General features: G+C 39.5%; 1 protein-coding gene across 1 annotated transcript in view; it reads right to left on the bottom strand.

Annotated features, from left to right (window-relative positions):
• The window catches only part of LOC141790193 (plexin-A2-like), a 178,137-nt gene that overhangs the window by 88,071 nt on the left and 62,806 nt on the right, over window positions 1-27,260 (bottom strand). The window contains exons 4-6 of the mRNA XM_074669894.1: window positions 23,241-23,375; window positions 4,266-4,366; window positions 6-129 (exon numbers count right to left, since the gene is read on the bottom strand). Coding sequence (XP_074525995.1) covers window positions 6-129; window positions 4,266-4,366; window positions 23,241-23,375 — 360 coding nt within the window. The remainder of the gene's footprint in view (window positions 1-5; window positions 130-4,265; window positions 4,367-23,240; window positions 23,376-27,260) is intronic.

Raw genomic sequence — 27,260 nt, 5'->3', positions numbered from 1 at the left:
CTTACAGGGACACTGTGTGCTGAAACAGCAATGCTGTCGGGGTGAGCGATAACCTTAACGCAGCGGTCAATGTCAGTGGCAAAACGAAACGTCTCCTCTGCCCTGTGACACCGATCCCGTCTCGAGCACCTGTGAAGAAAGAGGGAAGCATTATCCAAGACTGAAAGTAGCAGCGTGTGGATGAAAATCAGCTAACTTAGCACAGCTAGCATGGCTCTGTATGCTGATGATAGTCAGCTGTTACACCAGATTAGCATGATTTGAAGCATGGCTGAGTTGAGGGACAGGTGTGTATGCTGTAGCTGTTTGTCAGCAATGAAAGCTAGCTTTAGCTACGTTTTTTTATGTCTGTTTCATGGCTGAAAAATTAGCTAGAGTTAGCATTTCTAAGAAGGCCACCACACCAGACGTCAGAAACCAATGTGACAAATTTAAGGTTTGGAAAGCAGTGAGTACAGAGAGTTTTTTCATTATAATTATCATTATTTCACTCAACTTCAATAAAAACAGGTTGGCTATAGAGGGTATGCATAAACATCACCTCCCATCAAGGCCTTGTCCACTTTCAGCCGGACTGAGAGGCAAAACAAACCTCACTTAGGACAGTTGGACTGGGCTTTGATTCGTTAAAGCAACCAAAGAACCATTATGTGGCCACAAACCATATCCTGACATTTATTTGTACCTAATTTCAACGCAAGATAAGTCCCCCCAACAGTATTTAAGTAAAGTTAATATCAAATACTTTATACAACACAGCTACAGCTGCTTCTGCTGAAGTTCAACCTCATTTGGAAAACTGGGTTAGCCTCAGTTTAAGGGTGTATTCACACCTGTGGCTCATTTGCTTTGTACCAATTCAGGGGCAAAAATGACACAATTGTAGCGGTTGTCACTTGGTTTGTTTGTGTTAATAAGGCAAAAGTCTGTTGCGGTCCAAAGTTGTAAACAAAAGTCACATGTGATCGTTTTTCTTCTCTCATTGGCCAGAAATCATACCCAGAAGGCGGGGAGTTTCCTTATCTTCATTTATTCACTCATTCATGTTCTTGCCTGCTTTCCACAGGGAAGAACAGCCATGTAGCATCAACAGCGTGTGTGGCTAATTAGCGTTGTAGCGTTTATCTGGCTCATGTAACATTATTACAAGGCACTTCCATAAGGCACTTCATTCTTTTACTGCTCTACGTGAGCCCACAACTTATTTTTTCAGTTCTTCGGTCTTCTTTTCTTCTGCTGCTGTGGTTGATTCATCTACTCCTTCTTTTTCTACTGTTTTGATTGTACAGTCGTTAACCAAGCTTGTTACTGCTCGCATTATTACAATTTGAGCCAGATCACAGCCAAAATCCACTTAATCAAATTTTTGTATGTGTAAATGCATCCGGGAATGCATAATGTGATGCCCCCTGTAGTGCCACTAGGTTTGGTGATGTCATCCTTGAGGTGTGTCTGACCTGCACTTTCCTTCTGGAGCACACTGATTGGGGTAACTCATCACACCTGAGCTGAGGTTATTTAAACACTTGCGGTCACTCACTTTCTCTCTCTCTCTTTTGGCTTCCCACCTCACAGGTACTTTGTGTTCTGTTAGTTCTGGTTGGTCATGATTTCCTAACGTTTTTCCTTTGTTTGCATTTAACAACATTTACACACACACTTTCCACTCATGCACACCACACACCACTGATTCTGCTGACCTTTCACATCTCATTCAGTCAATACTTCATTTTGAATTCTAATTTGGTCTTATTTGGTTTAATCTGGTTTAATAAAATATCATTTCAAACAAAGTACATGGTGTTTTGTCTCCCTTTTTTGTCATGATCTTAGAGCCGGGTCGTGACAATAAACTGACCCACATGTGTGAAAAAAAGATTTGCAAATTTGTGGATTAACTTTCGCATTTGCAAATCTGTTTACATTTGTGAATTGACTCACACATTTGTGGGTGCATTTACACATTCACACAAATTTTGCGCTGGTGAATTTTGACGCTGATCTGGCTCCATACTTCCCCATTTTTTAATTTTGTTTCTAAGTTTAGACGGTATTAAAGCCAACGCTGCCACTCATCTCCCTCTTTCTGCCATGTTCCTGTGACGTCACGTGCTAACCCTCTAAAGTTTGTGATTCCTGCTAATTATCTTGTGTTTGTTTTTGTGCTAACGTCACTGGTTTGTTAGCGTTGTCTTTGGCAGCATAAGTATGACAGAGCAATGCGCTTCTGCCACAGCTGCAGACAATTATGTAACTTTGTGGATTAACACTCAAACACAGCTAATAGTCGAAGGCCTGTCCAAATCAAATATGATGGACACGTCTTTGAATCTTTAACAGTTTTAAGCTTTTACATTCTGCTTTTTTAACCAAACCACAGCACAAGATTGTTCACGCCAAGATTAGTCTGGCTTTAAAATGGTCATCCACAGTAAATTGCTGTCTGTCAGACGGTCAGATCGCTCCTTTTTCATTTTACTTCGCTTTTCTTTGGAGCAAATTACCCTGAGTGCAACAGACGAATAAGCTTGGATCCTCCTACATCCCAACAGGCAATTAAAAGTAAGAAGTGAGATGGTTTGCACCGGAGTGTGACCTTAATATAATCTTGTAAGAGAGAAATGTTATGCAAAAGGACATTAAAAGTTACACCGAGGCAAAGAGCGGAAGTTTAAAACTTTCAGCTGCTTGTTCGGGTTTGGAAAAAGGGATTTGTGGACGAGATCGTTCTTATTGTGATTCCTTTGAAAGAGGAATTTTGGGGGCTCAGATACCAACATGCAGGCTGTGTTTAATCATAAAAGGCGTATTTAAAAGATAAAGAGTCTCCCAGCTGTGGAGTTAAGTGGTCGTGGCAAACTCGCAGAGCATTTTAGCCGCACACTATCACGTCTTTCTTTTCGATGTGTAAAGCGCGCGGTGAGGGAGATGGTTCTTAAAACACTCTCTGATGCTGCTGAGGGGGCGGCACCTCCTGAGAGAGCTCAAAGAGCGCCGAGGCCTCCGCTGTAATTACAGCTCGATATAAAGGCAGTATGGAAACGCGGTGACAGCTGCTGCCGGCTGGGCTCCTTGAGGCGGGCCGACGCCACGGGAGTACAGACAGTCACCTCCTGACCGCTCATCAGCTGAAGTGCCTCGGAAAAAAAAAAAAAAAAAAGCAAACGCCTTTCATCTCTCATCTCTATTATTCACCGTGTTTTGTCTGATGGAGCCATTTGTTCCCTTTTTCCTCCAGGCTTTGTACATGCTCAGAAACACCCCCCCTTCGCTCACACACTCTGTCAGAAAGGTGCTTTGCTGCACTCAGCCAGGGGTGGGAAAGTGAGCTCCTGAAAGAGGTCCACATGACACAGCGTGGCAGTCATTCAAAGGCAGCAGAAAAGAGCTCAATCTGAGTTTATTAGACAGAGAAATGAAGTAGCCTCACTCTGCAATGTGAGGGATAATGATTCACTTTGGGTTACTTGAGGGAACGGCAGCCTATCTATTCCCTGATAAGTGTAAAGCATTCATTTAAATAAACAGTGTAATGGCTCCAGCAGACAAAGTCAGCACTCAGGAAAAAAAGAAAAAACAACTGTTTAATGAGGTAATTTAGATTAAAACAACCCCATTATTTCCCCTCCTCTCACTTCACAGGCTGTTTGATAACACTGAGAGCTGCAATTTAAAAAAGGCTGATCACCATCCTGATACAGGGAGCTGAAATGCAGATGTCATAAGTTGAGGCAGCGGGTAAATCCCTCGCTAGGGTCAGCTTCAAACTCAGCAGCTGGTTCAGAAACACAGGGTTTTAATCTCCTTCATCCCCTTTGCTCCATATCGAGGTATTATGCAAGCTAACCTCGGGGTCAGATAATTAAGATGGGAGAGATAAGCTGCGTCCGTCAGGTTCAAAATGTTCCCCGGGTATGTGGAGGTGCAGTTTGTGCACCCGCTGTGCCTCGCAGGCTGTAATCCCCCCCTCCACCATTAACACTCCTCCTCCCCCTGAACGACATTCAAATCTGGTTTCTGCTTTTTATGAAGGATCACAACATCCAGCAACCACTTCTTGGTGCTCTGTTCCTCCAGCCAGCTGGTGATAATGGTGAGCCACAGGGAGCATAATATGAGAGCGTAATAATTCTGATATATTAAATGGCACAAATCATACGACCACGTGTCCCGACTGTTTATTTATAGCTCTTTATGAGCTGTTTTAATCCCCGGGCCTTCATGTCTGATGTGAGCGTAGGAGGGAGAAACAGAGACAGACTCACATGTTGTAGAGGACACACCAGCCGCAGTGAGGGTCACCAGAGCTCAGACACTCAGCACATGTCCCGTACTGTCCGCAGGCCTCCACAGGGACCTGAGACACCTGGAGCAGGGGAGAGACAAGGATGTGAGCATGTTAGCTGAAGACACACAAGCTATTTTTAAGAAACAGAGTGAGGATATGTCAAAAGAGAAAGGAAAAGCTGTGTTTTTTTTTCACGTTTTACATCATGTTACCCACACAGAGGTACATAAGTCGTAAACATAGACTCTTTGTTTCAAATGGATTGTATGAAATGAGGGGCGACATCTCTGCTCCCCAAAAGTAAAGCCAAAAGTTAAAAATGCCCTATAGTGACGGGCTGCAGAAGAAGCCAGAATCTGGGTCTGAAACATCTGCGTCTCCTTCAAATCCCCTTTCCTAAAGGTTAAGGTGTTTTCCTGTATTTTGTTGGCATGCGTGTTGTCTAGTTTTTGTTTGTAGTGGCCGTTTAAGTTGGATTAATTGTTTGCTAGTTTTTCGTCAGGTAGGTAAAAGCTTGTCACTTTCTTATTTTGCTTTTCTTATTTGCATTGGTGCTTGCTCTGAGTTTTGTGAGGCCTTGAGCTTGGCAAGCCACTAAGTTTGATAAAGTAGCATGTTTTCTCGATGCTTGTGAGGAGTGCCCTTTTCTTCGGCCACTTCCTGTGTTTCTATAATCAAGTACATTTGTGATCAGTAAATTGTTGTTTCCCAGCTTTTGGTAGTACCTATAGACTTCACTTTTGTTGGGCTGCTTCTTGGCTGCGAATTGCAACATCTGTGTGTAGCTGAGGCTACAATGTTTGCGTTTTGGTTGTGCGGTCCCTTTTTTTGTACAGACGTTTTTCTGTTACTGGTTGTGCTCAACTGTAGTATTTTATTTTGTTCTGACTTTGGTGGGTCTTGGTTTTAAGGGTAGGAGTAAGGCCACTAAAATTGTGTTTTGACCAAGCCATCCAGTACGGATCAGTGCCAGTGGCGGCTGCTAGTCAGTCAAGGAGGGGAAGCTCATTTTTTTCCGGCCTACATCATAAACTTGTTTATTTAATTAAGCGTAAATTCTATCCTCCGTGCCAACCTGATAGCAGCTGGAGCTGCTACGTGAGACTATGACAGGCTGTAAGTGTGAGTGACAGGGGGAGAAGCTCCACAGCTGTAGCTGTAGCTGCTTATTGGTGAAAAGAGAATCTTTAAACACAAGGCTCATAGTTTTTAAAAAAAAGTAAACTAGCTGGAGATCAATAAAGCCTCCGGATCAGCCCAGAACAACTCAGAAGATGCTCCGGTGGAGGGTTATACTTCAAGATGGCTGACTGGCTCATTTCACTGTCAATCAAAAAGGGATTTAGCCTCAGACAGATCATCCAATCATCATGCAGAAGCCCAGCGTCCAGGCCAGCCCACTGCCTCATAGACCCCCAGAGACGCTGAGCGTCCGAGGGCGAGACAAAGCCCAGCGTTTATCCAGTGACCGTCCAGTTTCCACAGTGGAACAACCCACTCTACGCTTCCCTGCTGAAGTCAGAAGACGCTCAGCGTCCCACTGTGTTAAAGCGCTGAGACGCTGCGGGGATGAATGAGATGGAGGTGGAGCCAGTTACCTGTGATAGGAGCTGATTCTGAACTAAAGATGAAGGAATTCTAGCGCAGATTTTGTCAATGAAATGTTCACACAGCAGAACATATCACCACTTTTTTTGGGGACATTTTAGGGGAAGCTGAGCTTCCCTTGCAGTCTTACCGACTCTGTACCGTCCCACAAAAAGTGGGACGGTACAGAGTGGTAATTGCTTGTAATTTGGAGACCTGTCCCAGTTTTAGGCCATGTCCACACGTAGCCGGGTATTTTCAAAAACAAATACCCCCCCCCCTCGGTGTTTAAAAATACTTCCGTCCACACGCAGCGGGTTAATCCGCCGGTGAGTGCAGCTCGAGGCATGTCAAACCAACAATAGGCCATATATTCCAGACCTAAAACCTGTGTCAGCCAACCAGAATGAGCACCCGCCATTTAGCTGTGACGTTTACGAACCGAAAACTCAGTTTACCGGCGTCTACACAAAACCATGAAACCAGAGTTTTCCAAAGTCTTCACTTTGGCCAGAAGTTTTAGAAAACATCGTTTTCGGTGACGTAAAACAGCGGTTTCATGTGGACGACAGGCGTAAAGGTATAAAAAATATATGCGTTTTCCTAAATATCCGGCTAGGTGTGGACATGGCCTTAGTCAAAGGAAATGCCACAAAATGCGGCCGTAGTGAGACAAACCAAACTGAACTGCTTGGTGGCAACAGCCTCAACTGCCAATCAGGCTCACCTGGGTCCAGCCTTTAAAAGATCAGTGCTGCTTGTGGCAGTGGGAGGCGTTTTGAGTTGGGGGCTGCTACCCTGCTGCCTCTTCTTGGGGATTTTGTTGTCTTGTTTATTTAGAGCTGTTTAATGTTGAACTATTTGTCTGTTCTAATTATAAACCCCTTTTGTAAAGGTTTCTGTATTTATATATGGGTCACATAGTGGGGCGTACACCATTCGTCTTTGAAAGTGAAAATCTCCTCATCCTGTATCTCTTTATTGTTCAAGTCATAGACAGATTGTCGTTTTCATAACTGAGGTAGGATGTAGGTCAACAATTGAGCTTTTATACCTGTTCATAATTATAAGAATAAAGAAAATGTTTCATCTGTATGTTATTTAAAATAATTGTTCTGCAGGGGGTGTCTGATTGTTCGCGCTACTTTCATGTAAACGTCTTTGTTTCTCCTCAAGCTCGCTCCACACAGTGGGACAGAAGTTAAAAATGGCTGCACTGGAGTGAAAATAAGGTCAACAAAGGCATGCAATCACAACACTGATGAAATAATAAGCAGTTTCTGATCGGAGAGGAAGAAAGCATTTCCTCTTTTTGTCTAGTTTGCAAAATGTGAAAGCCTCATCACATCTCACTCTGTGCAAACTCCCAGAGGAAAACAAGCGTGATTTTTGCTCCCTCTTACTGCTGACACACATTTGTAACATGCAGCATTGTGGTTCTACCACAAGAGGAAATTTGGTGATATTTCTCCTTCTTCGATGTCATAAAGCGCATGAAATGACACCACAAGTATATGAGAAGCATGTTTCTGCAGGAAAAGTCTTATTTAACTTTCTTTATAACGCTGGAGAAACGATTTTCCTGCAGTATTAAAGAATTCTGGACTCTCAGGATAGTAATTACACACTGCAGGTTTTTTTTTTTAAGATGCACACACACACACACTCACACAGAGGCTAAAAAACAGACAACCACACACTCTCCTTCTGCTGCCACTTCCATCATGAATGTCTGGCAAAGCATAAGCTCTTCATTAACCGCTGTGAGAGGCGCTGCTGTCGCGCAGCCAGCATCACCCCTGCATATAAACCAGGCTGGAGCTGCAGCCTGAGCCCACTTCTTTCATACTTTGTTATTATTCCAGCTCTGGACGTGTGATGCAAGCAATTTCCTGATGTAAGCAATCACAAATGAAGAGTGGATTATAGATTAGAGCGTCTCCGCTGCTCTTGATAGCATAAGTGGGTGCTCTCTCAGGTCTGTGTTGGCAAAATGGATTATCTGCTGCTCCCTATGAAATAACTTTCACTCTCTCTTCTTTTTTTTTTTTTTTGAAGCGGCCCAGAAGCAATTCGGTGCTTTCCATTAGCAAAATGCTTCTGTCGGCACAGGAGGGGCTGAAGGTCTGTAACTGATGCAGCGGGAATAATCCATGAATTGTTGTGGACGGGAGCTGGTCTGAACTAACAAAGTTGGTGTGTGACCTTTACAGGAGGAGGAATCAAATGTGAGGCTCTGTCTGAACACCAGAAATGATTTGTTTAGTGGGTCTGGCCTGAGCAGAAATGCGTGTGGAGGAATAAAAATTAGGTTAAAAGATGTGCCCTGATGTTTAATGGTCTCAATTCAAGCAGAGTGGTCCAGCATCTGTCTGTTTATTGAATTGTACGGTGAATTTATTGTCAGAAGGTTGTTTCTAGGATGTCTAGGAGTCAAGGATGAGGGTGGGAAATGAAGGGTTGAGGTTATTGCTGTGTAATTTGTAAAAAAAAAATCAAAACCTGAATAAAACATGGACACAGTTTCCATGACAACATCCATCACTCTCTAAAAAGCATCATGAAGCCCAAAGTTGAATCGCCAGAAATTTTTGTAGCTTCAGTGACATTTTTACTGTTTTTTTTATCCTGTGTTTGTCTGGAGATCCTACATGCAACCATGGCTGTATTGTTTACATGTGAACTCAGCTGTTAGCAGCCTGTAGCATGTCAATGCTAACTGGTGCCAGGCCAGATGTTTCCCACAAGGTGAGGAGAAGGAGGTGAGGATGACATGCTGGTTCTCAGGTGTGAGCTAAGAAGTGATGACATCGACCTGTTCTTCCATCCTTGTTATTGGGAACGTAGGATCCATCTCCAATAACGATGGTTGAGCTAGCCACTTTAACCTAGCAACAGAGGGAATACCAAAAGGCAGAGTAGCATCATGCTATACAGACATGGCTAACAGAGCTAACACCAACGCCACATTAGAAGAGAGGTGTTATGTTGTTTATGTTAATGTCTATGTTTATGTTTTTGATCGTAGCATTTAACACGACGAGGAGTAAACAAATGTGCAAAAGTGACGGGTTGACAGCTCTTCCAGCCACTGCTACTGTGTGGTATAGAAGCTTTAGTATAGGAGAAAGTATTTAATAGGAATCGCTTGAACATTTGTTTGTGTTTTCAGGGATTAATTTCAGGGAAATTCTGCTGGAAAACTGATTGTATGGATGTATGCTAACCAGCAGCATTTCAATGCAATCTCCAATGTAAGTTAGCATCAAGCGAGCGCTAGGTTTTCATAGCGCTTTTGGAGCATGTTTAAATATTGAATAGGAATCTCTTGTGCGACGGTGACTTATTGGTTGCCCTGTTTCTACCTTCAACCATAATTCAATTTAATTTGTTTAATTTAACTTATATAATTTAAAAGGAAAATGCACATTAATTGAAATTTCAGTAAATATGCCAGAGTACTAGCCAAAGGGCTAGTACTCATCTGTAGTCAGATGTTAAAGTAGGCTGCCTAAAAATCACAAGATGAGATAGAACAAAGCAGAATAAAATGTTTGGGGAATCAGTTAGAAAACAGACAGATGGATAGATAGATAGATAGATAGATAGATAGATAGATAGATAGATAGATAGATAGATAGATAGATAGATAGATAGATAGATAGATAGATAGATGAAAACATAGATAGACAGATAGATAGATAAATGGATGGGGGTAAGTAACCATAGATATGAGACACATGCAAGACAAAAAAGAAATTGCATTAAGTTAATTTTTAAATCATGCAAAGAATACAAAGTGAAACTTAACTGAAGTGGGATGGAGTCATAATTTAAAACACAATGTTTCTTCCCATAACCAGAAATGCACAAACATTCTCACGCCAATGTGGAAGTGATGCGTACACAGAGCCCATTGGATCATAACTGACTCTACCAGCCTTCTTACTGCAACATCTACCACACAGTTCAGAGGATTAAACTGGACCATGATGCACAGATTGGTCATACTAAGTTAATTAAGCTGTGTCCATGCGTCCAATAATGAGGACTTGGGTCCAGTGAGATTGTGATCAAATTGACCAGATGAACCCAGCTGTTGGGTCAAGAGTATCCAGATCTTAGTCTGGGTCTCTTATAATAAAAACCACACTTAGATTTATAGTTTTGAGCTTTGTTCTGGTTTTACTCCTACTTAGGATGCCTGTCATGAATTCACAGAGCAGGAAACAAGAGGTGAAGGATCCAGTTGCAGTTCTAACAAAAATATATTTATTTTAACTGAAACGCAAATTCCAAAGTAAAGAAATCCAAAACAACAAAACTCTTAAAAAAAAAGCAAAACTTGAATAAAAACTTACAAGGACACATTGGAGGTGGAACACAAGGGGAAACTACAGGATACAATGAGCTGACAAAAGAACTCTTGAAACACAGGGGCTGTTTTCCAAACAGCGTACTACACTACCAGTGCCTGCTGTTTTCGCCAAAATTGAGTCTGTAGTAGTCAGTATGCGAAAACAAAAATCCCTGGATGTCCTACTGATCCAAGAGAATTTCTCAGTATGCAACAGACCAGTCTACCTGGCATGCTGTTTACCACAATGCACGGTGCTATTGTTGTTTGTCTATGCAGTGGAAGGTTTGTTGAATTACCACCATCTACTAAAATGAGTTGGCTTTGCAACTACAATACAACAACACTAACGTTAAACATTCTGTGGTAAAGAAGTGAAGTGATGCGAAAGAAACACCAGTAAATCTTGTTACTTCAAGTTATAAAAGAGGTGTTTACTTCTACAAATTCATTAAAGCCCATATTAACCACTAGTTCACTTTTTATAAACCATACATGGATTATATGGGGGTGCTTTTTTCCATCAGCTGTAAAAGATAGAAATCCTTTCCAGATTGAGTAAACGATATAAATAAAATATGATGACTCTGCTATGATATGATTAACAAAATAACTAAAATGCCAAGATCTACCCAAAGTTTGTGTTGTACATTTATAATAAAGGCAAAATAAAATTTGTAGCTCCATTTTCTGAGACTGAAAACCAGAGCAGTATACTACAAAACGGACCCAACAGAAAATTCATACTACATACTGCATGCAAAAGCAGTAGGCAGTACGCAGTGCCTACTACATACTACACCACATGTAGTACGTAGTAGTAGGCAGTTTTGAAAACAGCCTATATACACAGAGGGACAGTTACACAGGTGTGGAACAAGACACAGGTAAAACACATGAGGGGGAAACAAACAGGAGGGGGATACAAAGATAACTAAGACTTTGGCTGTTTTCCAAACAGCCTGCTACACTAGCAGTACCTACTATTTCGGCTTAATTTCAGCATGTAGTAGTCAGTATGCGAAAACTTGCAAAATCTGCAGTATAATAAAAATTCCCGGATGTCCTACTGATCCAGGAAAATTTCTCAGTATGCAACGGACCAGTCTACCTGGCATACTGTTTCCCAAAATGCACAGCACTAACGCTGTTTGTCTATGCAGTGGCAGGTTTTGGTGAATTACCGCCATCTACTGGAATTAATCGGTACTACAATTACAACACAACACAACACTAACGTTAGACGGTCCATGAGATACAAGTGAAGTGATGCGAATTCACATTTTAAACCATATGTGGGTTAGATAGAAGTGGTTTTTCCATCAGATGTAAAATCAAATAAAAATCCCTTTCAGATTTATTTTCAGTAAACAAAAGAACTTTTGGTGTAAGATTAAAAATCAAGAATGATGATTCTGTTTGGTAACTAAAAGAAAGAGATCTGCCAATTGCTTGTTTTGTATATTTATATTAAAGGCAAAAAAACCTAAGACATCTATGGCTCCACCTTCTGAGACTGGAAACCAGAGTAGTACGCTACAAAACAGACCCAACAGAACAGCCATACTACATACTACTACTACATACTACATTTAAATATGTGTATATATATATATATATATATATATATATATATATATATATATATATATATATATATATATATATATATATATATATATATATATATATATATATACATATATATTTTATATATATATATATATATATATATATATATATATATATATATATATATATATATATATATATATATATATTTTATATATATATATATTTTATATATATATATATATATATATATATATATATATATATATATATATATATATATATATATATATATATATATATATATTAGGCGATTTGGCAAACAGCTCTTGTGTAGCCAAGCATTTTCAAAAACTACTTTCGTCCGCACGCAGTGGGCAAAATGCGGCTCGGGGCATGCTAAACCCATAATTACCAGTGTTTTTCAGATGTAAAACCTGTGCTAGCCAATCAGAATGAATGTTTTCCTGTACCTACACAAAACCATGAAACCAGAGTTTTCCAAAATCTTCACTTTGATGGTAGTTTTCAGAAAATATCCTTTAGTGACATGAAGCTGTAGTATTGTGTGGATGACAGGCCTCAACTTATAATAATATTATATGCGGTTTCCAAGATACCTGGCTACGTGTGGACATGGCCTAAACCAAACGCAGAGAACAGATAAATCCAATCCACAGAAACACTACGAATAACATAGACCCGCACATGACAAGAACCAAAACAAAACTACAAGGAGCAAAAACTACTAAAACAGGAAAGACAGAAACACAAGATCACTGTAGAGATCACAAAGGAACTCAAGATATTAAAGAACACTGGAGAGTAAAAAAAAAAAAAAACCCTGAAATACACAAACTGAAAATACCAAACCATGACTGTAAACACAATCATGACAATGCTGAGGAATCTGGAAATCTGTGCACCGTTGTGTTGTATCCTCTCATTGTTTGACACATTTTCTATGCACCACCAAAGAACTAATTGGGAACCTGTGATAAGAGCTTATGAGCAACAGTTTCTTGGCTTCTTAATTAAGAAATCCTGGTTCCTCTCCACCAAAACAAGGGCTTTCCAGATTTTCCAACCCAGCACATCATTATCTACGTTTGCAGTAAAACCAGTATGCACATACAGTATGATGACACCTTAAAGTTGTTCTGGATTCACTGTGACTTCCATGGCTCTCCTGAGTTCACCCTCTGTCATCAACGTTTCATATTGTGTAGTTTTGGCTTCATTCCACGGTATAACGCATATTTTCTGTTCATCTCAATCATCCCTCTACAACCACGGATGACTGAATTAAGCCTCCACCCTCAGTTTATGTTCAATGTACTGTACTTCCTCATGAATCATTCATCGCTGCATGTTCACTTTCTAATCAAGCTTTTGTTTGTCTTTTCTTCTCCGAGATAATTTCTTCAGGAGAATCTGATCATTAAAAGCAAACACAGAAAAACGTGGAAACCCAGAGAGGCCAGATCTCATTCTGTCTGCCTTTGGCTGCGTCTCTGTGCGATCACATCCACTTTCCCAGCTTTGGGAATTACAAAGTCTTTATCTTTTTCATAACATCTGGTATGCCCTTACACTAATGCCCTAACTTATCATCTCACCAGTTTTCTATCACTTTAACTCTTTCATCTGGATTTAATGGGACTTTGAGCTCACGTCATGGACATAAAGGGTTTCAGACTTCAGCACTACATGTCCTCCTATATCCTCCACCGACGCTCTGACCTAAACTCACTGTGACTGCTGGGGTTATCAAGGGTTTTGTGCTTTTTGGGCTTAGGGGAAATTAAATGAAATGCAAAGAAAGGAAGAATGGTAGGGATTTATCAGCAGTTCATTGTTTCTTTTCACAATGAGGGCAGATTTTTATAAATCTACTTTAGAAAACAGTCAATCCCAAGTTCCCTGAAAAAGTAAAACGTTCAATATTTGAAAGTAAAACACCTAAACCTGAACAAAGAATGATACCAAAGACAATCTGTTGCCTTTGTGTCTATATTTGTATGGGTTTTTATTTTTACAAGCCCACATAAATATTTAGTATACATATTTCATAGTATACATAAGCTTAGATTATATTTATCAGGGTTGTTTTTTTTTTTTTCTTTTTTTCTTCTTCCCTTTTTTTTTTTTTTTTTTTTTGGGGGGGGAGGGTTGTTTGCATTTATTATTATTATTATTATTATTATTATCATTATTTATTTTTTATAATAATAATTATTATTATTACTATTATAAATATTATCATTACTATTATAATTACTACTATTATTATTGATATTTAAATTAAATGATAATAATAAAAAATAATAATAATAATAATAATAATAATAATGAAAAATAATAATAATAATGATTAAAAAATAATAATGAAAAATAATAATACTAATAACAATAATAATAATAATAATAATAATAATAATAATAATAATAATAATAATAATAATAATAATAGTGATAATAATAATAACAACACTTATTATTATTATCACTATTATTATTATTATTATTATTATTATTATTATTATTATTATTATTATTATTATTATTATTATTGTTATTAGTATTTATTTTGTCATACTTTTTTATTTCTTTTGGATTTATACTGTCCCTCTTGTGCCCCTTTGGTAACTTTACATGATTTACAGCTGTAAGAAATTCACATTTTTGTCACACATGTGTTTCACAAAACCAATATTTTAGCCTCTGCCAGATACGCTTTGTTCTAGCTGCTGTCTCTTTAAGGCTTACTGTTTCATAAACCCTCTCCACTCTGATTGGCCAGCCCTCTGGAGGCCTGTCAAAGGCGGAGCTATAAGCAGACCCTTGGTGTTTGAGGCCTGCCTCTCCATCAAATGATGACCTTACCATTTCAACAAGTCGTGTGAAGATATTGTAGAGACTGTGTAGCAGTTTGAAAATCTGCACAGATTTAGCTTGGACATCCATCTAAAACTAAGCACATTTTAATATCTTACCAAACCATGCTGTGCTACAAGATACCATTACCAAGATACCACACTACCATAGGTAGTTTATGTGCACCACTTCCTATCCCACTTACTCTTTCCAATGGTGAATTGATGTGTCACAGCTCCGGCATCCAGCAGAAATAGGATAGTTGAGGGTTGAGGGTTGACATATCGACTTGAGTGGAAATCTATCTGATCTGGTGCCGTGAAAGAGCGGCTGTTTTTCAATCATTACTTTTAACATTTTTCTGGTATCTTAAACCTAAAAATAAAAATAAAAAAGTTTCATAATTTGGTTTACAGCTATTTCTAGTGGCAACCACTGATGGTGAAGGTGTTCCAGTGTTTACAGTTTTGGCTTCACATTCGTGCAACAGGAGGAAGTTAAGACATATCCAGGAGTTGTAACAGGCGACCAGGAAGGACAAACTCCTCTTCAACATGCGACATACACTATAGGACATCCTCAGGTCTCAGGATGCAGTATCAGTGATCAGCAAAGCTTATGTTATTTGTCAGATGAAACGGTGTCAGACCAAACAGCTTCAGACCAAATGGCTTTACTTGTTAAACCAAACAGCGTCAGATGAAACGGCTTCAGGTGGTAAAACACAAATCGACATTTTATATTACTGTTTGATCATGTTTTGTTTAAGGAGTTTGGACACTGCATTTAAATGAGATGTAGTTTTAACATGTCTCTATTAATTCTTGGAGTTGCTGAATCACTTACAAACTTTTCCCTCTTTAAATTGGTATTTATATTGATTTTACAATTAACGACTTGAATTGTAAATTAATACAGTGAACATCATGTGAAAACAGTTATTTACGACTAGTTAACTTTGCCATGTTATTAGTTAGGGGTGGGATAAAAAAATGAGAAGCGATATATTGGGATCTTTTGTTTCACAAAATCAAAATCAGGGTTCAATTTTTTTTTTCAAATTCAAATTCTTTATTTCAGTCTTTGTTTTTTAAACTAGATTGGAAAAAAGTACCAATTTTCTCCAGCAGAGGGCGAAATGTTTTTCTCTGACTCCCGTGATGTAAAGTCTGTAGACATTATCATTTAGCTTTTTCACATGGTCTGGTGTTAAAACAGCAAACTAAAAATCACTAAAATTGTACATATCAAAGAATCACAATTTAAAACTAATCGGCGCCCCAAAAATCAAAATAGAATTGAATCACAAGAATAGCATATCGTCCCAGCCCTAGTATTAGTACCACAAACATGACAACAGTAACTGAGTGTGACAGAATCTGTGAATACAACTTTCACCCACCTGAGGCTGTTTTATCTGACAAATGACAGAAGTTTTCCTGATAACTGATACTTACACCGTTCCATCACAGGCTGATTAAGACCTGAACAACATGTGTCAGAGTGGAGAAATGATTATAAACAAGTCATCATCAAGTAAGAAACTTCAAATATATCATGAAAGTATGCATTACAGGCGGTAGTGTTTATCATCTGCCACTCTATGCTGCAGTTATACACACTTGACTGAACCTTTAAGGGCTGCTGCTGTACAGTAAACCCACTAACAGGCAGACACAGGCAGAGGGACACAAAGAAGCGAATGTGTGGGATTTCAAACGGTGATTTTACATTTTTCAGAGTGGCACTTTGAGAGATTGCCCTGGAAAAACCCTGCAGCACTTCCCCCTCCCACCACCACCACCACCACCTTCACTACGTTTAAAGCCTCAGCCATCATCTCCGGCAGACAGACGGCTGGCATTCAGAGAGGTTACTGTGCGTTTGGTGCAAGGGTACTGAGAATTTCTATTCTTAGAAATGATCAAACTTAAGGCACACTGTGAGAAAAAGATTAACCGCTGCGAAGAGTCTTTTCTTTTTTCATACCCGTAATGGCTCCTAAATGATGTTTTGGTGCGAACACAGACACACACACATATGTATCCACACGCACACTGATTCCCTCTTTTCTCTCCTCACGCTTCATCATCATGCTATCCCTGCGTGTTTCACTCGGCAGGAGACAGAGAGGCTCATTGTTATTCCACGAGGGTCGGCTGATCTCAGCCAAATCTGTCTGTGCCTCGCTCCTCATTCCACATCATTCCTGCATTGTTTGGCTCCCAGGAATCACAAAATCCTTCATCTCAGGGATCCACTGGAAATGTGGGAAATCTGTGAGTGAAGCCTTCTCCCCGGGGGTGCCTTACGCGTGAAAGTCTGAAGGGAAGGGAAGAGCCGAGCAAAGACGGAGCGGGAGACAGAAAGAGGAAGGTTTTACTCTGCTCCAAAACTCCTGAGGGCTACAAAGCCAAAGCTGATCTAATATTGAGAGAAAAAGCCTGGGTCGAGCCGGGTTTTGGGGGGTTTTGTTGGGTTATTCTGTGTCACTGGAGACGGACTGAACAGACTAGCTGGCTATCTCCTTGAAGGAAGCATGTGTCTCTCCTTGAACGACCGGAGCTCATCAATAAGTGATGTCCTGTCTCTTCCAGTCTATCACACAGAGGGAAGAGCTGCCTTGATTTGTTTCAGAAGACAGTGCCCAACACAATTCTCCACTACTCCTCAGATGACTTACATTGCTTTCATAAACTCAGTGCTTTAATAGTGCTTTAGCCTTTATTTGTAAAACAGTTTCAGAGACAGTTTCTTTGAGAAATAGTTCAGGGTGTACGAAAAAAGACAGATACCCACAGATAGCTTCATGAATCGCTCTTAATCTGACGCTAATGTCGGCTCTGTCCCAAGGTCTGGTTGAAAAGCACATTGCACTTTTGACACTGTGGAAAAAATGGCAGAAGAGTGTTCTTTCATATGCTGGTCAGCCTCGAACCAGTCTTACATTTATCATCAGAACAAATTACCATTGCTTGGCGCCGCCCTGTTGGTTGTGGCTGCCTGTTGCAGAAGCTCTCTCTTCCTTATCCATTTCTTGTAATTTTTTTTTTTTTATCTCTTTTTCATCATTTTTGCATTCGGTATGGATCATTACTGTACTGCTTCACCCAGTGAGACTCCTGTCTTATACTGAGATTCACAGCCAGTTAAACTCTTCATGACATCCCATCCTCCAAGGAACAGGCAAAGTTGTGGTTGGACGGGATTTAATGCCAAAAATTGTGAAACCAAAAGGACATAAACACAAAAACCCCAATTAATGATCGATACAAACACATAGCGTTCATAAATGGGCGTATAATTACAGTCGGCGGATCAAGTATTTGCTGATCTTCGACACATTAGAGCCACGGTACGAACATAAACAAAGTTATTACACAAGCGGAGTCAAAGCTTTAAACACTGCTGTACTTATCAATGAAAAACAACAGTTACTTACTTAAATTGCCACTTCAGAGCCGAAAAACATACATGTGGACGAAGAGTTAGCTTCAGAATGCTAGGAAAGTTTCTCTCAGAAAGCATAGAAGAAGAACAACTTCCTGGTAACTAGGCAACCACTAAAGTGGACAAAGCTCAGAAACAAGCGAATTATGCCATCTGCTGGCCTAGAAATGCCACTGCCATTATAGATATTAACAGTTCCAACACAATTACTTTGTATGGTTCATTTGTTGGTTGTGGCTTCAGTGATATTTTTACTATTTATGCTCCTGTGTTTGTCTGGAGATCCTACATGTAACCATGGCTGAATTGTTTACATGTGAACTCGGCTGTTAGCAGCCTGTAGCATGTCAATGCTAACTGGTGCAAGGCCTGATGTTTCCCCACAAGGTGAGGAGAAGAAGGTGAGGGCGACGTGCTGGTTCTCAGGTGTGAGCTAAGAAGTGACGACATGGACCTGTCCTTCCATCCATAGTTATTGGGAACGTAAGATCTATCTCCAATAAGATGGACGAGCTAGCCGTGCTAACCCAGCAACAGAGGGAATACCAAAGGGCAGAGTAGCATCATGCTATTCACAGACATGGCTAACAGAGCTAACACCAGACTTCACCTGCTGTGAGCAGACAGGATCCAGGAGACAGAGACTGAACAGTCTGCTGAAGAAGCTCAGTCCTGGACCCTGTGGAGGTGGAGGCTGGCTGACTGGACAATGATGGACAAGCTGTCATCATCTATTTTCTTGTGGAGCTTTTCGCACTTTCTATACACTCTCTTACTTTTGTTTTCTTGATTGCTGCTGTGACTCCTGAATTTCCCCCTCGCAAAGTCAGTTACACTGTCCCCTCTCTGAGGATGCAAATGATTCTACTCCAGTTTTAGCACGTGGCTGTTAATGCTTGCTTTTGTTAATTGAAGAGTTGCCAGAGAGCTAGGAGCAAAGGAAGGGGTGATTCTACAATAAACACAAGCAAAATTTCTCAAATTTTGCACAACAGCTCTCAGTGTCATTCGTGCTGTTAACCTTTTTTGCTTTTGTCTGTAAGAGTAAGCTTTTTTCCCCTTGTTTTTTGCTCAGTATATCATCTGCTAAAACATACAGCCCCTATATCAGTTGCTTGGCACTACCTGTGCCACATAAACCATACACTTAACACTATTCTGGATATTTTTACAGCTTTTCTTGCAGCACCAGACTAGCTGCTTAAATGCTACGTGTGTTTTTTTAACCAGTAATGCACAGTCTTCTAAGGTTTTTATACAATGTGCTTTAAAAACAGAGGTTTTCAAACTTTTTTAGACCATGGACCCCTGTCAGGTTTAACATTTTCTCAAGGATCCCTCCATTGTTATAAGAATGATTAGCTTAATATTCGTACTATGCAATACTGTGCTATCTTGTATTTTGCAACAATAGAATTAGGCTGTATTTATACTTTCCAAGTAATTCATTTTGTGGTGGAGGGACAGTGTTGCTGTTACTACTTGATATGTGGCTCCAGTGAGACATGAAGAGGAAATAAAAATGGCGAAACTTTCCTAAGAAAGACTTTGTGAGTTTGGTGAGGAACTTCTACCTCTGTTTTTCTCTTTTATGCTAGAGTTTCTTTAACAATACCTGCTGCACAGTCGCCATGTTTGTTTTGGAGTTTGTTGTTGTCACTGGGCTGCGCCCCCTGGTGGATGTAATAGTTAACAGTAATTCCAACGTAAAAGACGCACGAAAGTATGTGAGGGTAACATCTTTTGTAAAGGATATATACATTTTTGTACGTTAAGAGAGGATAAATGGGCTTTCAGTCTGTTCTCTGCTCTTTTCTATTAGTTTTGTTTTTTGTTTGTTTTGTTTTTTTACAGCATCCAGTTTTGGGTGCTAAAAAAGTTAGTTTCTGTTACTGTAATCATTTGGTTTCTGCTGGTATTGTTTCCAAGTTTAAATTCCTTTATCACAGCGACTCTCACAACTCTACAGTCTTTTAATTAGCACTGTGTGCCCCTAATTAAAAAAACGGAACTATCTCTTTAAATAACTGACACAACTGAAACTGTCCCATTGCCCTCTCCGTCCTGTGACTCTGGCTCGATACATTCCAGCGGTCAGTGGACAACGCAGAGTGGTTATAGGTTTTTTTATTTGGCCTCACTGACACCTAATCCCATTTCACAGCACCGTGCAGCCGTGCCAAAATAATCACTTGATGGGAGTTGAAAGTGATTACCACTGTTCACTCTTATCTCCAATGAGTGCAGAGAATATCGTCCAACAACAACAACTGCTCGCCGCTGTGATGCCAGGCCAAGTGAGGAGCAGACAAAGAGGGGGAGGGGATGAGGGGGCATACAGGCACACGGGAGAAAAACTCCTCTATGGGATGTGATGTGTGTGTCTGTGTCACATACAAAAGATGCATGCACTGTAAGTCGATTCGCATGGATAAGTAATTAGAACAGTGGTCCATCCCTTTACACACAGCCTGCATATTTAACAATCCATCTGCAGACGTGCTGCTTCTCAGCGGTTGAGTTCTGCCACACTGAATTGAAGGGATAAGTCATAATCATCTGGCTGGTTTCCAAATAAAATAGCATTAATTTATCGTTTACCATAAATTAATGCGCTTGGTTTGAACTGTTTTAATGCTAATTCCCAAACAGAGCACAATAATAAGGCCAACTGTAACGCTCAGAACAAAGAAAGGCACGTCTTTATGTTCTACTCTGATAAACCGAATCTTATTAAATCCTCAGAAAACTGGGATAACTTTGTGTTTTGTTCCCCAGTACAACAGTTGTTTATTGTGATACAAGTGTGGAAATTTTCTCTTTTAAAATGTGGCACTGCTTTATGGAAACTACACACCAGTCATAATCCATGTTCTTTCTGAAATCAGCTTTTTCTTCAGCAACTTTTAAACTGTTCCAACTACAATTAAGCCAGCAAAGAGGAATAGTGTGCTGCTAATGATGTGTTCATAATGTTATGTGACCATTTGATTGCAAAAGTAACCTTCATTTTTGAAGCTAAAAGAAGAAAAAAAGCAGGTGGGTGTTCATAATCAGGGTGTCTTCTATGTTTTTGTTGGTCAGCACAAGAAAGACCATTAGCCAAACAGTTGCTAATGTAAGTTAGCTTGGTTCCAGGCTCAGCTTGTCTTATGTATTAGAATTCCTTCAGTGTACTTGACCTCACCTAGAAGTCTTACTGCAATAATATCACATTCATAACCCTTCTGGACTAGACTCTTCAATAATAACTGAAACATTACTTTTTTATTAAATCATTATTTTGCAACAGGAAGCTATGGGGCACTGATTGTAGAGTTGCATATGCTACAAATAACATTTCTCCACATTTAGCTCTAAAACATCACTTTTTATGCAGATTTAGAGAAATATTTGCAAAATATATTTGTCAAATATTATATATATAACTGTTGAATGTTTTATCTAAATGGTAAATATCAAATATTGATGCTATTAATAAATGTCCTGATTCTAAATATTTAGCTACGTTTCTAAACATTTAGTTTACATTTTAAATATTAAGCTAAGATTTCAAAAAATTAAGGTTTGATATCTAAATATTTCAACTTGATTTCTAAATACTAAGTCAAGATTTCTAAATATTAGCAAACATGCAAATTCACACTTCCACCCGCCAGGAGTACCAAAATAAAAGTTCGAGGAAGCGTCCCAGCCAAGTGGGATTTTGAGAAAGTCTAACACAGTCGGCTACATCAGTCGCTAAAAAATAAACGTACCAAGTGCTGTGATGGAACAGTTGAAAAGCTTAACATTCTCAAAATCCAGCTTGGCTCGATTACTTCCTCCAACTTTTACTTTTTATTTGCTCAATCTTTGCTCAATATTTGGTCTTAGCTTAATGTTTTAAAATCTTATTTGAATATATGGAAATCTTAGCTAAATATTTATGCCTTGTTCACATGACAATGTTGAAACATTGTCATGTAAACGGGGCCTAAATATTTAGCTAAGATTTCCATATATCCATATATTCTTTAGCTAGTTTTCTAGCTCTGAAAACGCTAATACGCAGTGAAAACACTGTAAGAAAAGTCTGTGTTTACACGGAGCTATGAGGGACTGAAAACGCTGTTGTAAGCATGCCAGGCCTGCAGGTGGTGCTATAACGGTCTTGTCCGGAAGCCACTCTTGGGAGATCTCTACTGAAGTAGAGTTTGCTGTTCACATGGCAACGGTGTCGGCAGTGTTTCAGCAAAATCCCACTTAGGAGGCTGTTTTCAAAAGTTTCAATTTTATGTCAGCTGAAGCGCTGTTTCCCTGTAAATATGAGGCTAAAATGCAACAAAACTTTTGCGTTTCACCCTAAAACCGTTATCGTATAGACGGCCCCTTAGAATATAAACTAAATATTTAGAATCAGGACATTTATTTATAACATTTGACATTTAGATATAACATTGAACATTTAGATAAGGTATTCAACATTTAAATATAATATCTGACAAATATGTTTCACAAATATTTCTCTAACTGTTTGTTAGATGTTTTAGAGCTAAATGTGGAGAAATGTTATTTGTAGAGTGTGCAACTTTACAATCAGCCTCATAGCAAACTGCTAACACCACTGTTAAAAATTATGCCAGCTTCCTTTGTGACCTAACTAATTTTCTTTTTTTCATCTATCCCTTTAGACACAATTTTCTTTTTGTATAACCCTTGTCTACTAAATACTTCATTATCTTTTAGTGTTTTTTTCATCTACATTGGACAATCTTTGTCTTACTTTCATAATATAAAATGTTAGAGCAACCTGAAACCAGAATTTCAGGATTACTAAAGTCAAGTTCTTGCTAGATACAGCTTGTTTCAACATGACACTAACACAACACGATTAGCACCCATTGGGAACTTGGCATCAGCTAACTCCTTGTTTTAAGAGCAAAGTGTTTTCAGAGTTCATCCACAAACTACTCATTTAAATATTGCATGCCCATGTGGCATTCACCGCCAGCGGAGCTCGATTCTGTCGACTCTAGGCTGAGTGAGAATCTGGCTCTTCTCTCTACGTGACCCCCACAGTTTAGCATTTCTCCTGGCAACAGACGCTGAAGGAGGGCGTTTCCTTACCTGGTTGTCAGACATGACATAAAGATAGTTCCTGTCCAGGGAGAAGGCCATGTCCCGGAGGATGGGGCTGCTATCCTTCATCACGGTCACTGTCTCATAGAGCACCCCTCCCTCCAGAGGACCGTCCACTCTGATCTGTAGAGACACAAATACAGAGAGGGACGGACAGTGAATACCTTGCTGCAGGATACGGTGGCTGGAGGGTTACCGTGGAGCTGTGGAGCAGCATCTGTTTAATGTGGATGTCTCTCCAGAACACTAATATCAGGGGAAACCAGAAAATATCAGTTATAGAAGTCAACCGTTTACTTTAAGCTCCAAAGTCTACGATTTAGATTGTTTAGCAATAACAAAGAACAGAGCATGTCTTTGATTTTTCCTTTCTTTCTCTCAAAGTTTGAGTTTTTCTTAGAATTTAGAAATAAAACATCAAGAATAAGTAGAAAAAAAGAAGTTTTCTTGTTTCTTCCAGGCTCTTTGGAGGATGCAGGATGACATGAGGTCCATTAGCATAGCTGTTGCTAACATAAGTTAGCCTGATCCTCCACCTCTCACCTTCACATTCCTGCTTATTCCCATAAATAATGAAGCAGAAATCAAGAAGAAAAAAAACGGAGTATAACAATTTTCTATACTGTACAAACTGTCTTGGACAAGCTGTTCACATTCTATTCACAGTGAGTTAATATATGTACCTGAGAACAACTAATGGGCGCTATATGAGCCCTGTGTTCGAAGCATTAGCTCACTGACAGAAAAAGCTGCATGTACAGGGTTGCTGGAGGTCAGTCATAGAAAGCCGTAGAGAGAAGATTTGCGTCATACTCTCTGCTGCGCACATTCATATTTTATTAATTGAACTGAATGTTCAGAATTAGTCTTACCCAGAACATTAGCAGATGCACTAAAACTCAGGACGATCTCAAGAGCATAAGGTCACACAGACGTGACCAGGTCATTGACAGGATACAGTTTTTTCTGTAGGTGATGAGTGGATGTAACCACAGTGATGCACACTCTATGAAGCTTTTTCTATGATACAGTGATGATGTGTTCACAGAAACTCTGGTGTGTAAAGCTTTTTACACACTCCACTGATTACACCAGGACAGATGATCAAAGTTTTGTTTCTTGTCTCTACTTTTCTCTGTATACTGGCATCTGTGGGCTCATCGTCTCTCAATCAGAAGTTGTAAAGCTATAAAATCATACTAATAAAAAACAAAGATAAAAGAAACATTAAGTCATACTGTTCAGTCTGATGAGGTGATCAGACATCCTCGGTTACACTGATTATGTTAAAGATCTCTCAGATGCACCTCAGCGTCTCAGTATTAAATACAACAGAGAACAGACAACATAAATGGACGAAAACTTCCACACAACATTACTACTCTAATATAAATAAGTTTGACTGCTTTTCTGAAGCACTCTCACTTCCAATGCATATGTGCCAATTGGGATGACAATTAAATAAATGCACAAAAGTAGGAAACACTTGCATATCCTGTCCTGTTGTACTGAAAAAAAAAAAAGTGGATTCTGACTAAAATGATAAATGTAGAGCACAAATGTTAATATTTGCAGTTACCATGTTACAGAGATGTAAATAAAAATTCCACCTCTAAGTCCACTTACTATCTAGAACTAGGACATATTGAGCCCAGATTAGCTTAGCACAAGGTGGGCGGAAGAACACCTTCTAACATTTTAGAGCTGACATGTTTTAGCTACATGTTAAGCTAATTTTCTAGCAGCATTGGTGTAAATTTGTTGATAAACAAGGTTTGTAAATAGCAGTAAATAGTAATACAAGAAACCCTGTTTCAAAAAAAACAAACATGGAACTTAAAATTTGTGTAGAGTTTGGCACCTCCTGAGGATAAAAAGCACATTCCATCTCCCTGCTTACTGTACATGCCAAAAAAGTATTTTTGACGAAAAATCTCTTTGTGCTTCTTCTTCATAGACATTATGAAACATGGATGTAGTGTCCATGACATCACCCATCTGTACTTAAAGCAGTGAAGTTAAGCCAGCTTTGAGCTTCCTTTCTAACAGCTACAGGGAGGGCATCGGTCAGGTGAGCTGAGCTGTGACTCTGATTGGACAAACAATCCTAATAACTTCCAAACTGTGAAGTCAGAAATGAATTCACTCACTGTACAGTGTGTGCCGATAGCGATATTAGCATTTTAGACCCAAGCTGTTTTTTGAACCAGGCTGTAAATATGTTTTTGATACTGTAAAAGTCAGTTGGTTTTTTTTTTGGCTAAGTGTGTACGTGACTTTCCAGTCTTTCTGCAGCCAGCACTTCCGCGTAAGGTTCATTTTTCCAAACCAGAGGTCGCCCCTTGATCTTCTTACAGCTAAATGTGTCACCTGTTGTGTAATTCTGATTTAAAAAAACATTCATTCACTGTTATGTCCATAATGACACCAAAACCCTCACAGCAGTTAAGGCGTTTTAAATCTCAATATAAAACTGAATTGTGTCACTGATACAGAAGTTGAGGGTTGAGCTTCAAACTGTTTCACATCAGTGAAAAATTTGTCACAAGTAGGGTTGGATACCTCTCACATTTGAAACGATACGGTACCGAAGCCCGGTACCTGGTAATCGAAACCGGTACTCAACAGTACCAATTTTCTTTTTTTGCGTTTATGTGAAAAAAAAAAAAAGTTTAATAATAAAATGTAAAACAAAATGTCAATTTAACATATTTATTCTTTAGTATATCCCCTTGCAATGCTGTGTTCATGTCCAGCATGGAAACTCACCTACTCTTCCACTCCTTTACAGTCACAAGGATGGGTTTAGGAACCTAAACGTGGTGCCTTTTGGTTTTATCTGAATCTGTACCTGGTACTTCTGACAGAATTCGGTTGGTACCTATAAAAGTACCTAATTCGATACCCATCCCTAGTCTCAAAGGCCTCCGTCAATCTGCGTTCTCTAGGTTTTGCTATGTCTAGTTTTGGTAAAATTGTATTGTTCAAAAGTTGTATAGACTGCAAAAGGAAATGGACGTCATCTTGCTCAGCTCCAAGTGAGGTCGCCACAAAAACGGCTCCCTCTAGCGGCTGGCTGCAGTACAGGTTAAAAAAAAAAAATCCATCTCCCCAGTCATTTCAGATGGGCTATGGTTAAACTTTGAGAAATGAATCCACCTAACAGAAATGTTTCTCACATCTGATCGTTGTGGTGATTTGAAGATATCATTTGGCTGCCTTGTATTTAAGTCCCTTTAACTGAAAAGTTTCGTTTTTGTAAAAAACAAGGCTTTACGTCACGTTTACCAATGACTGACAGCTACTGTACTTGTGTATTTTTGGGGGGGATTGTAAAATATGTCTGGAGGGAGACCCAAGAAGAGGTCAGACTCATGAAAGAAAAAAATAATCATTATTTTTGTCACTCAGCTCCACTCAGATTCTCTCATAACCTTTACTGCGCAGACTTTGGACAACAGCTGCTAATAGCGGCGCCTGTGACGGGGTATTTTGGTCTTACCTTGTTAACCACTAGGCTGGCCAAAGACACAAGGATTAACTCAAAGCTTTGACAACATCCAAGAGATAACTTCGCAAAATGCTGAATTTTTCCTTTAAAATAATCTCATTGGAGTCGCTGTCTCCCTTCATCTGACCACTGAATGGCTGCTTTATGAGTCTGCTGTCATGACTCTATATCAGCGTTATCTCTGCAGTTTGACAGAAAGCACACACACTAAAGGGGACGGAGAACAGAAAGACGTGGGCTTTCTGCTGCTAACTCATTCAGAAGTCCAATTGAACACCAGTACCACTGTGACGGAAATCTACCCCTTAGGTTAAAGCTGTGACGCAGTTGAGTTTGAAACGTGTTCACTGAGCTCAGCCTTAATTTGACTTTGGAACGACTTTCAGGCAACAATCTTTTGGGGCTCATTAAATACAGACATGGAGAACAGATGCCCGGTGGTGAAGGGTTTTTTCGATTCTCCTCTCCCACCTCTGCCGACAAACAAGATGTGCTGT

This window comes from Halichoeres trimaculatus, unplaced genomic scaffold, assembly GCF_033239565.1.
Source record: "Halichoeres trimaculatus isolate MK-OKI-2021-1 unplaced genomic scaffold, fHalTri1.1 fHalTri1_scaffold_1, whole genome shotgun sequence".
Taxonomy (NCBI): Eukaryota; Metazoa; Chordata; class Actinopteri; order Labriformes; family Labridae; genus Halichoeres; species Halichoeres trimaculatus.
Note: the sequence above shows the minus strand (reverse complement) of the source record. Positions and strands in the feature narration are given on the sequence as shown.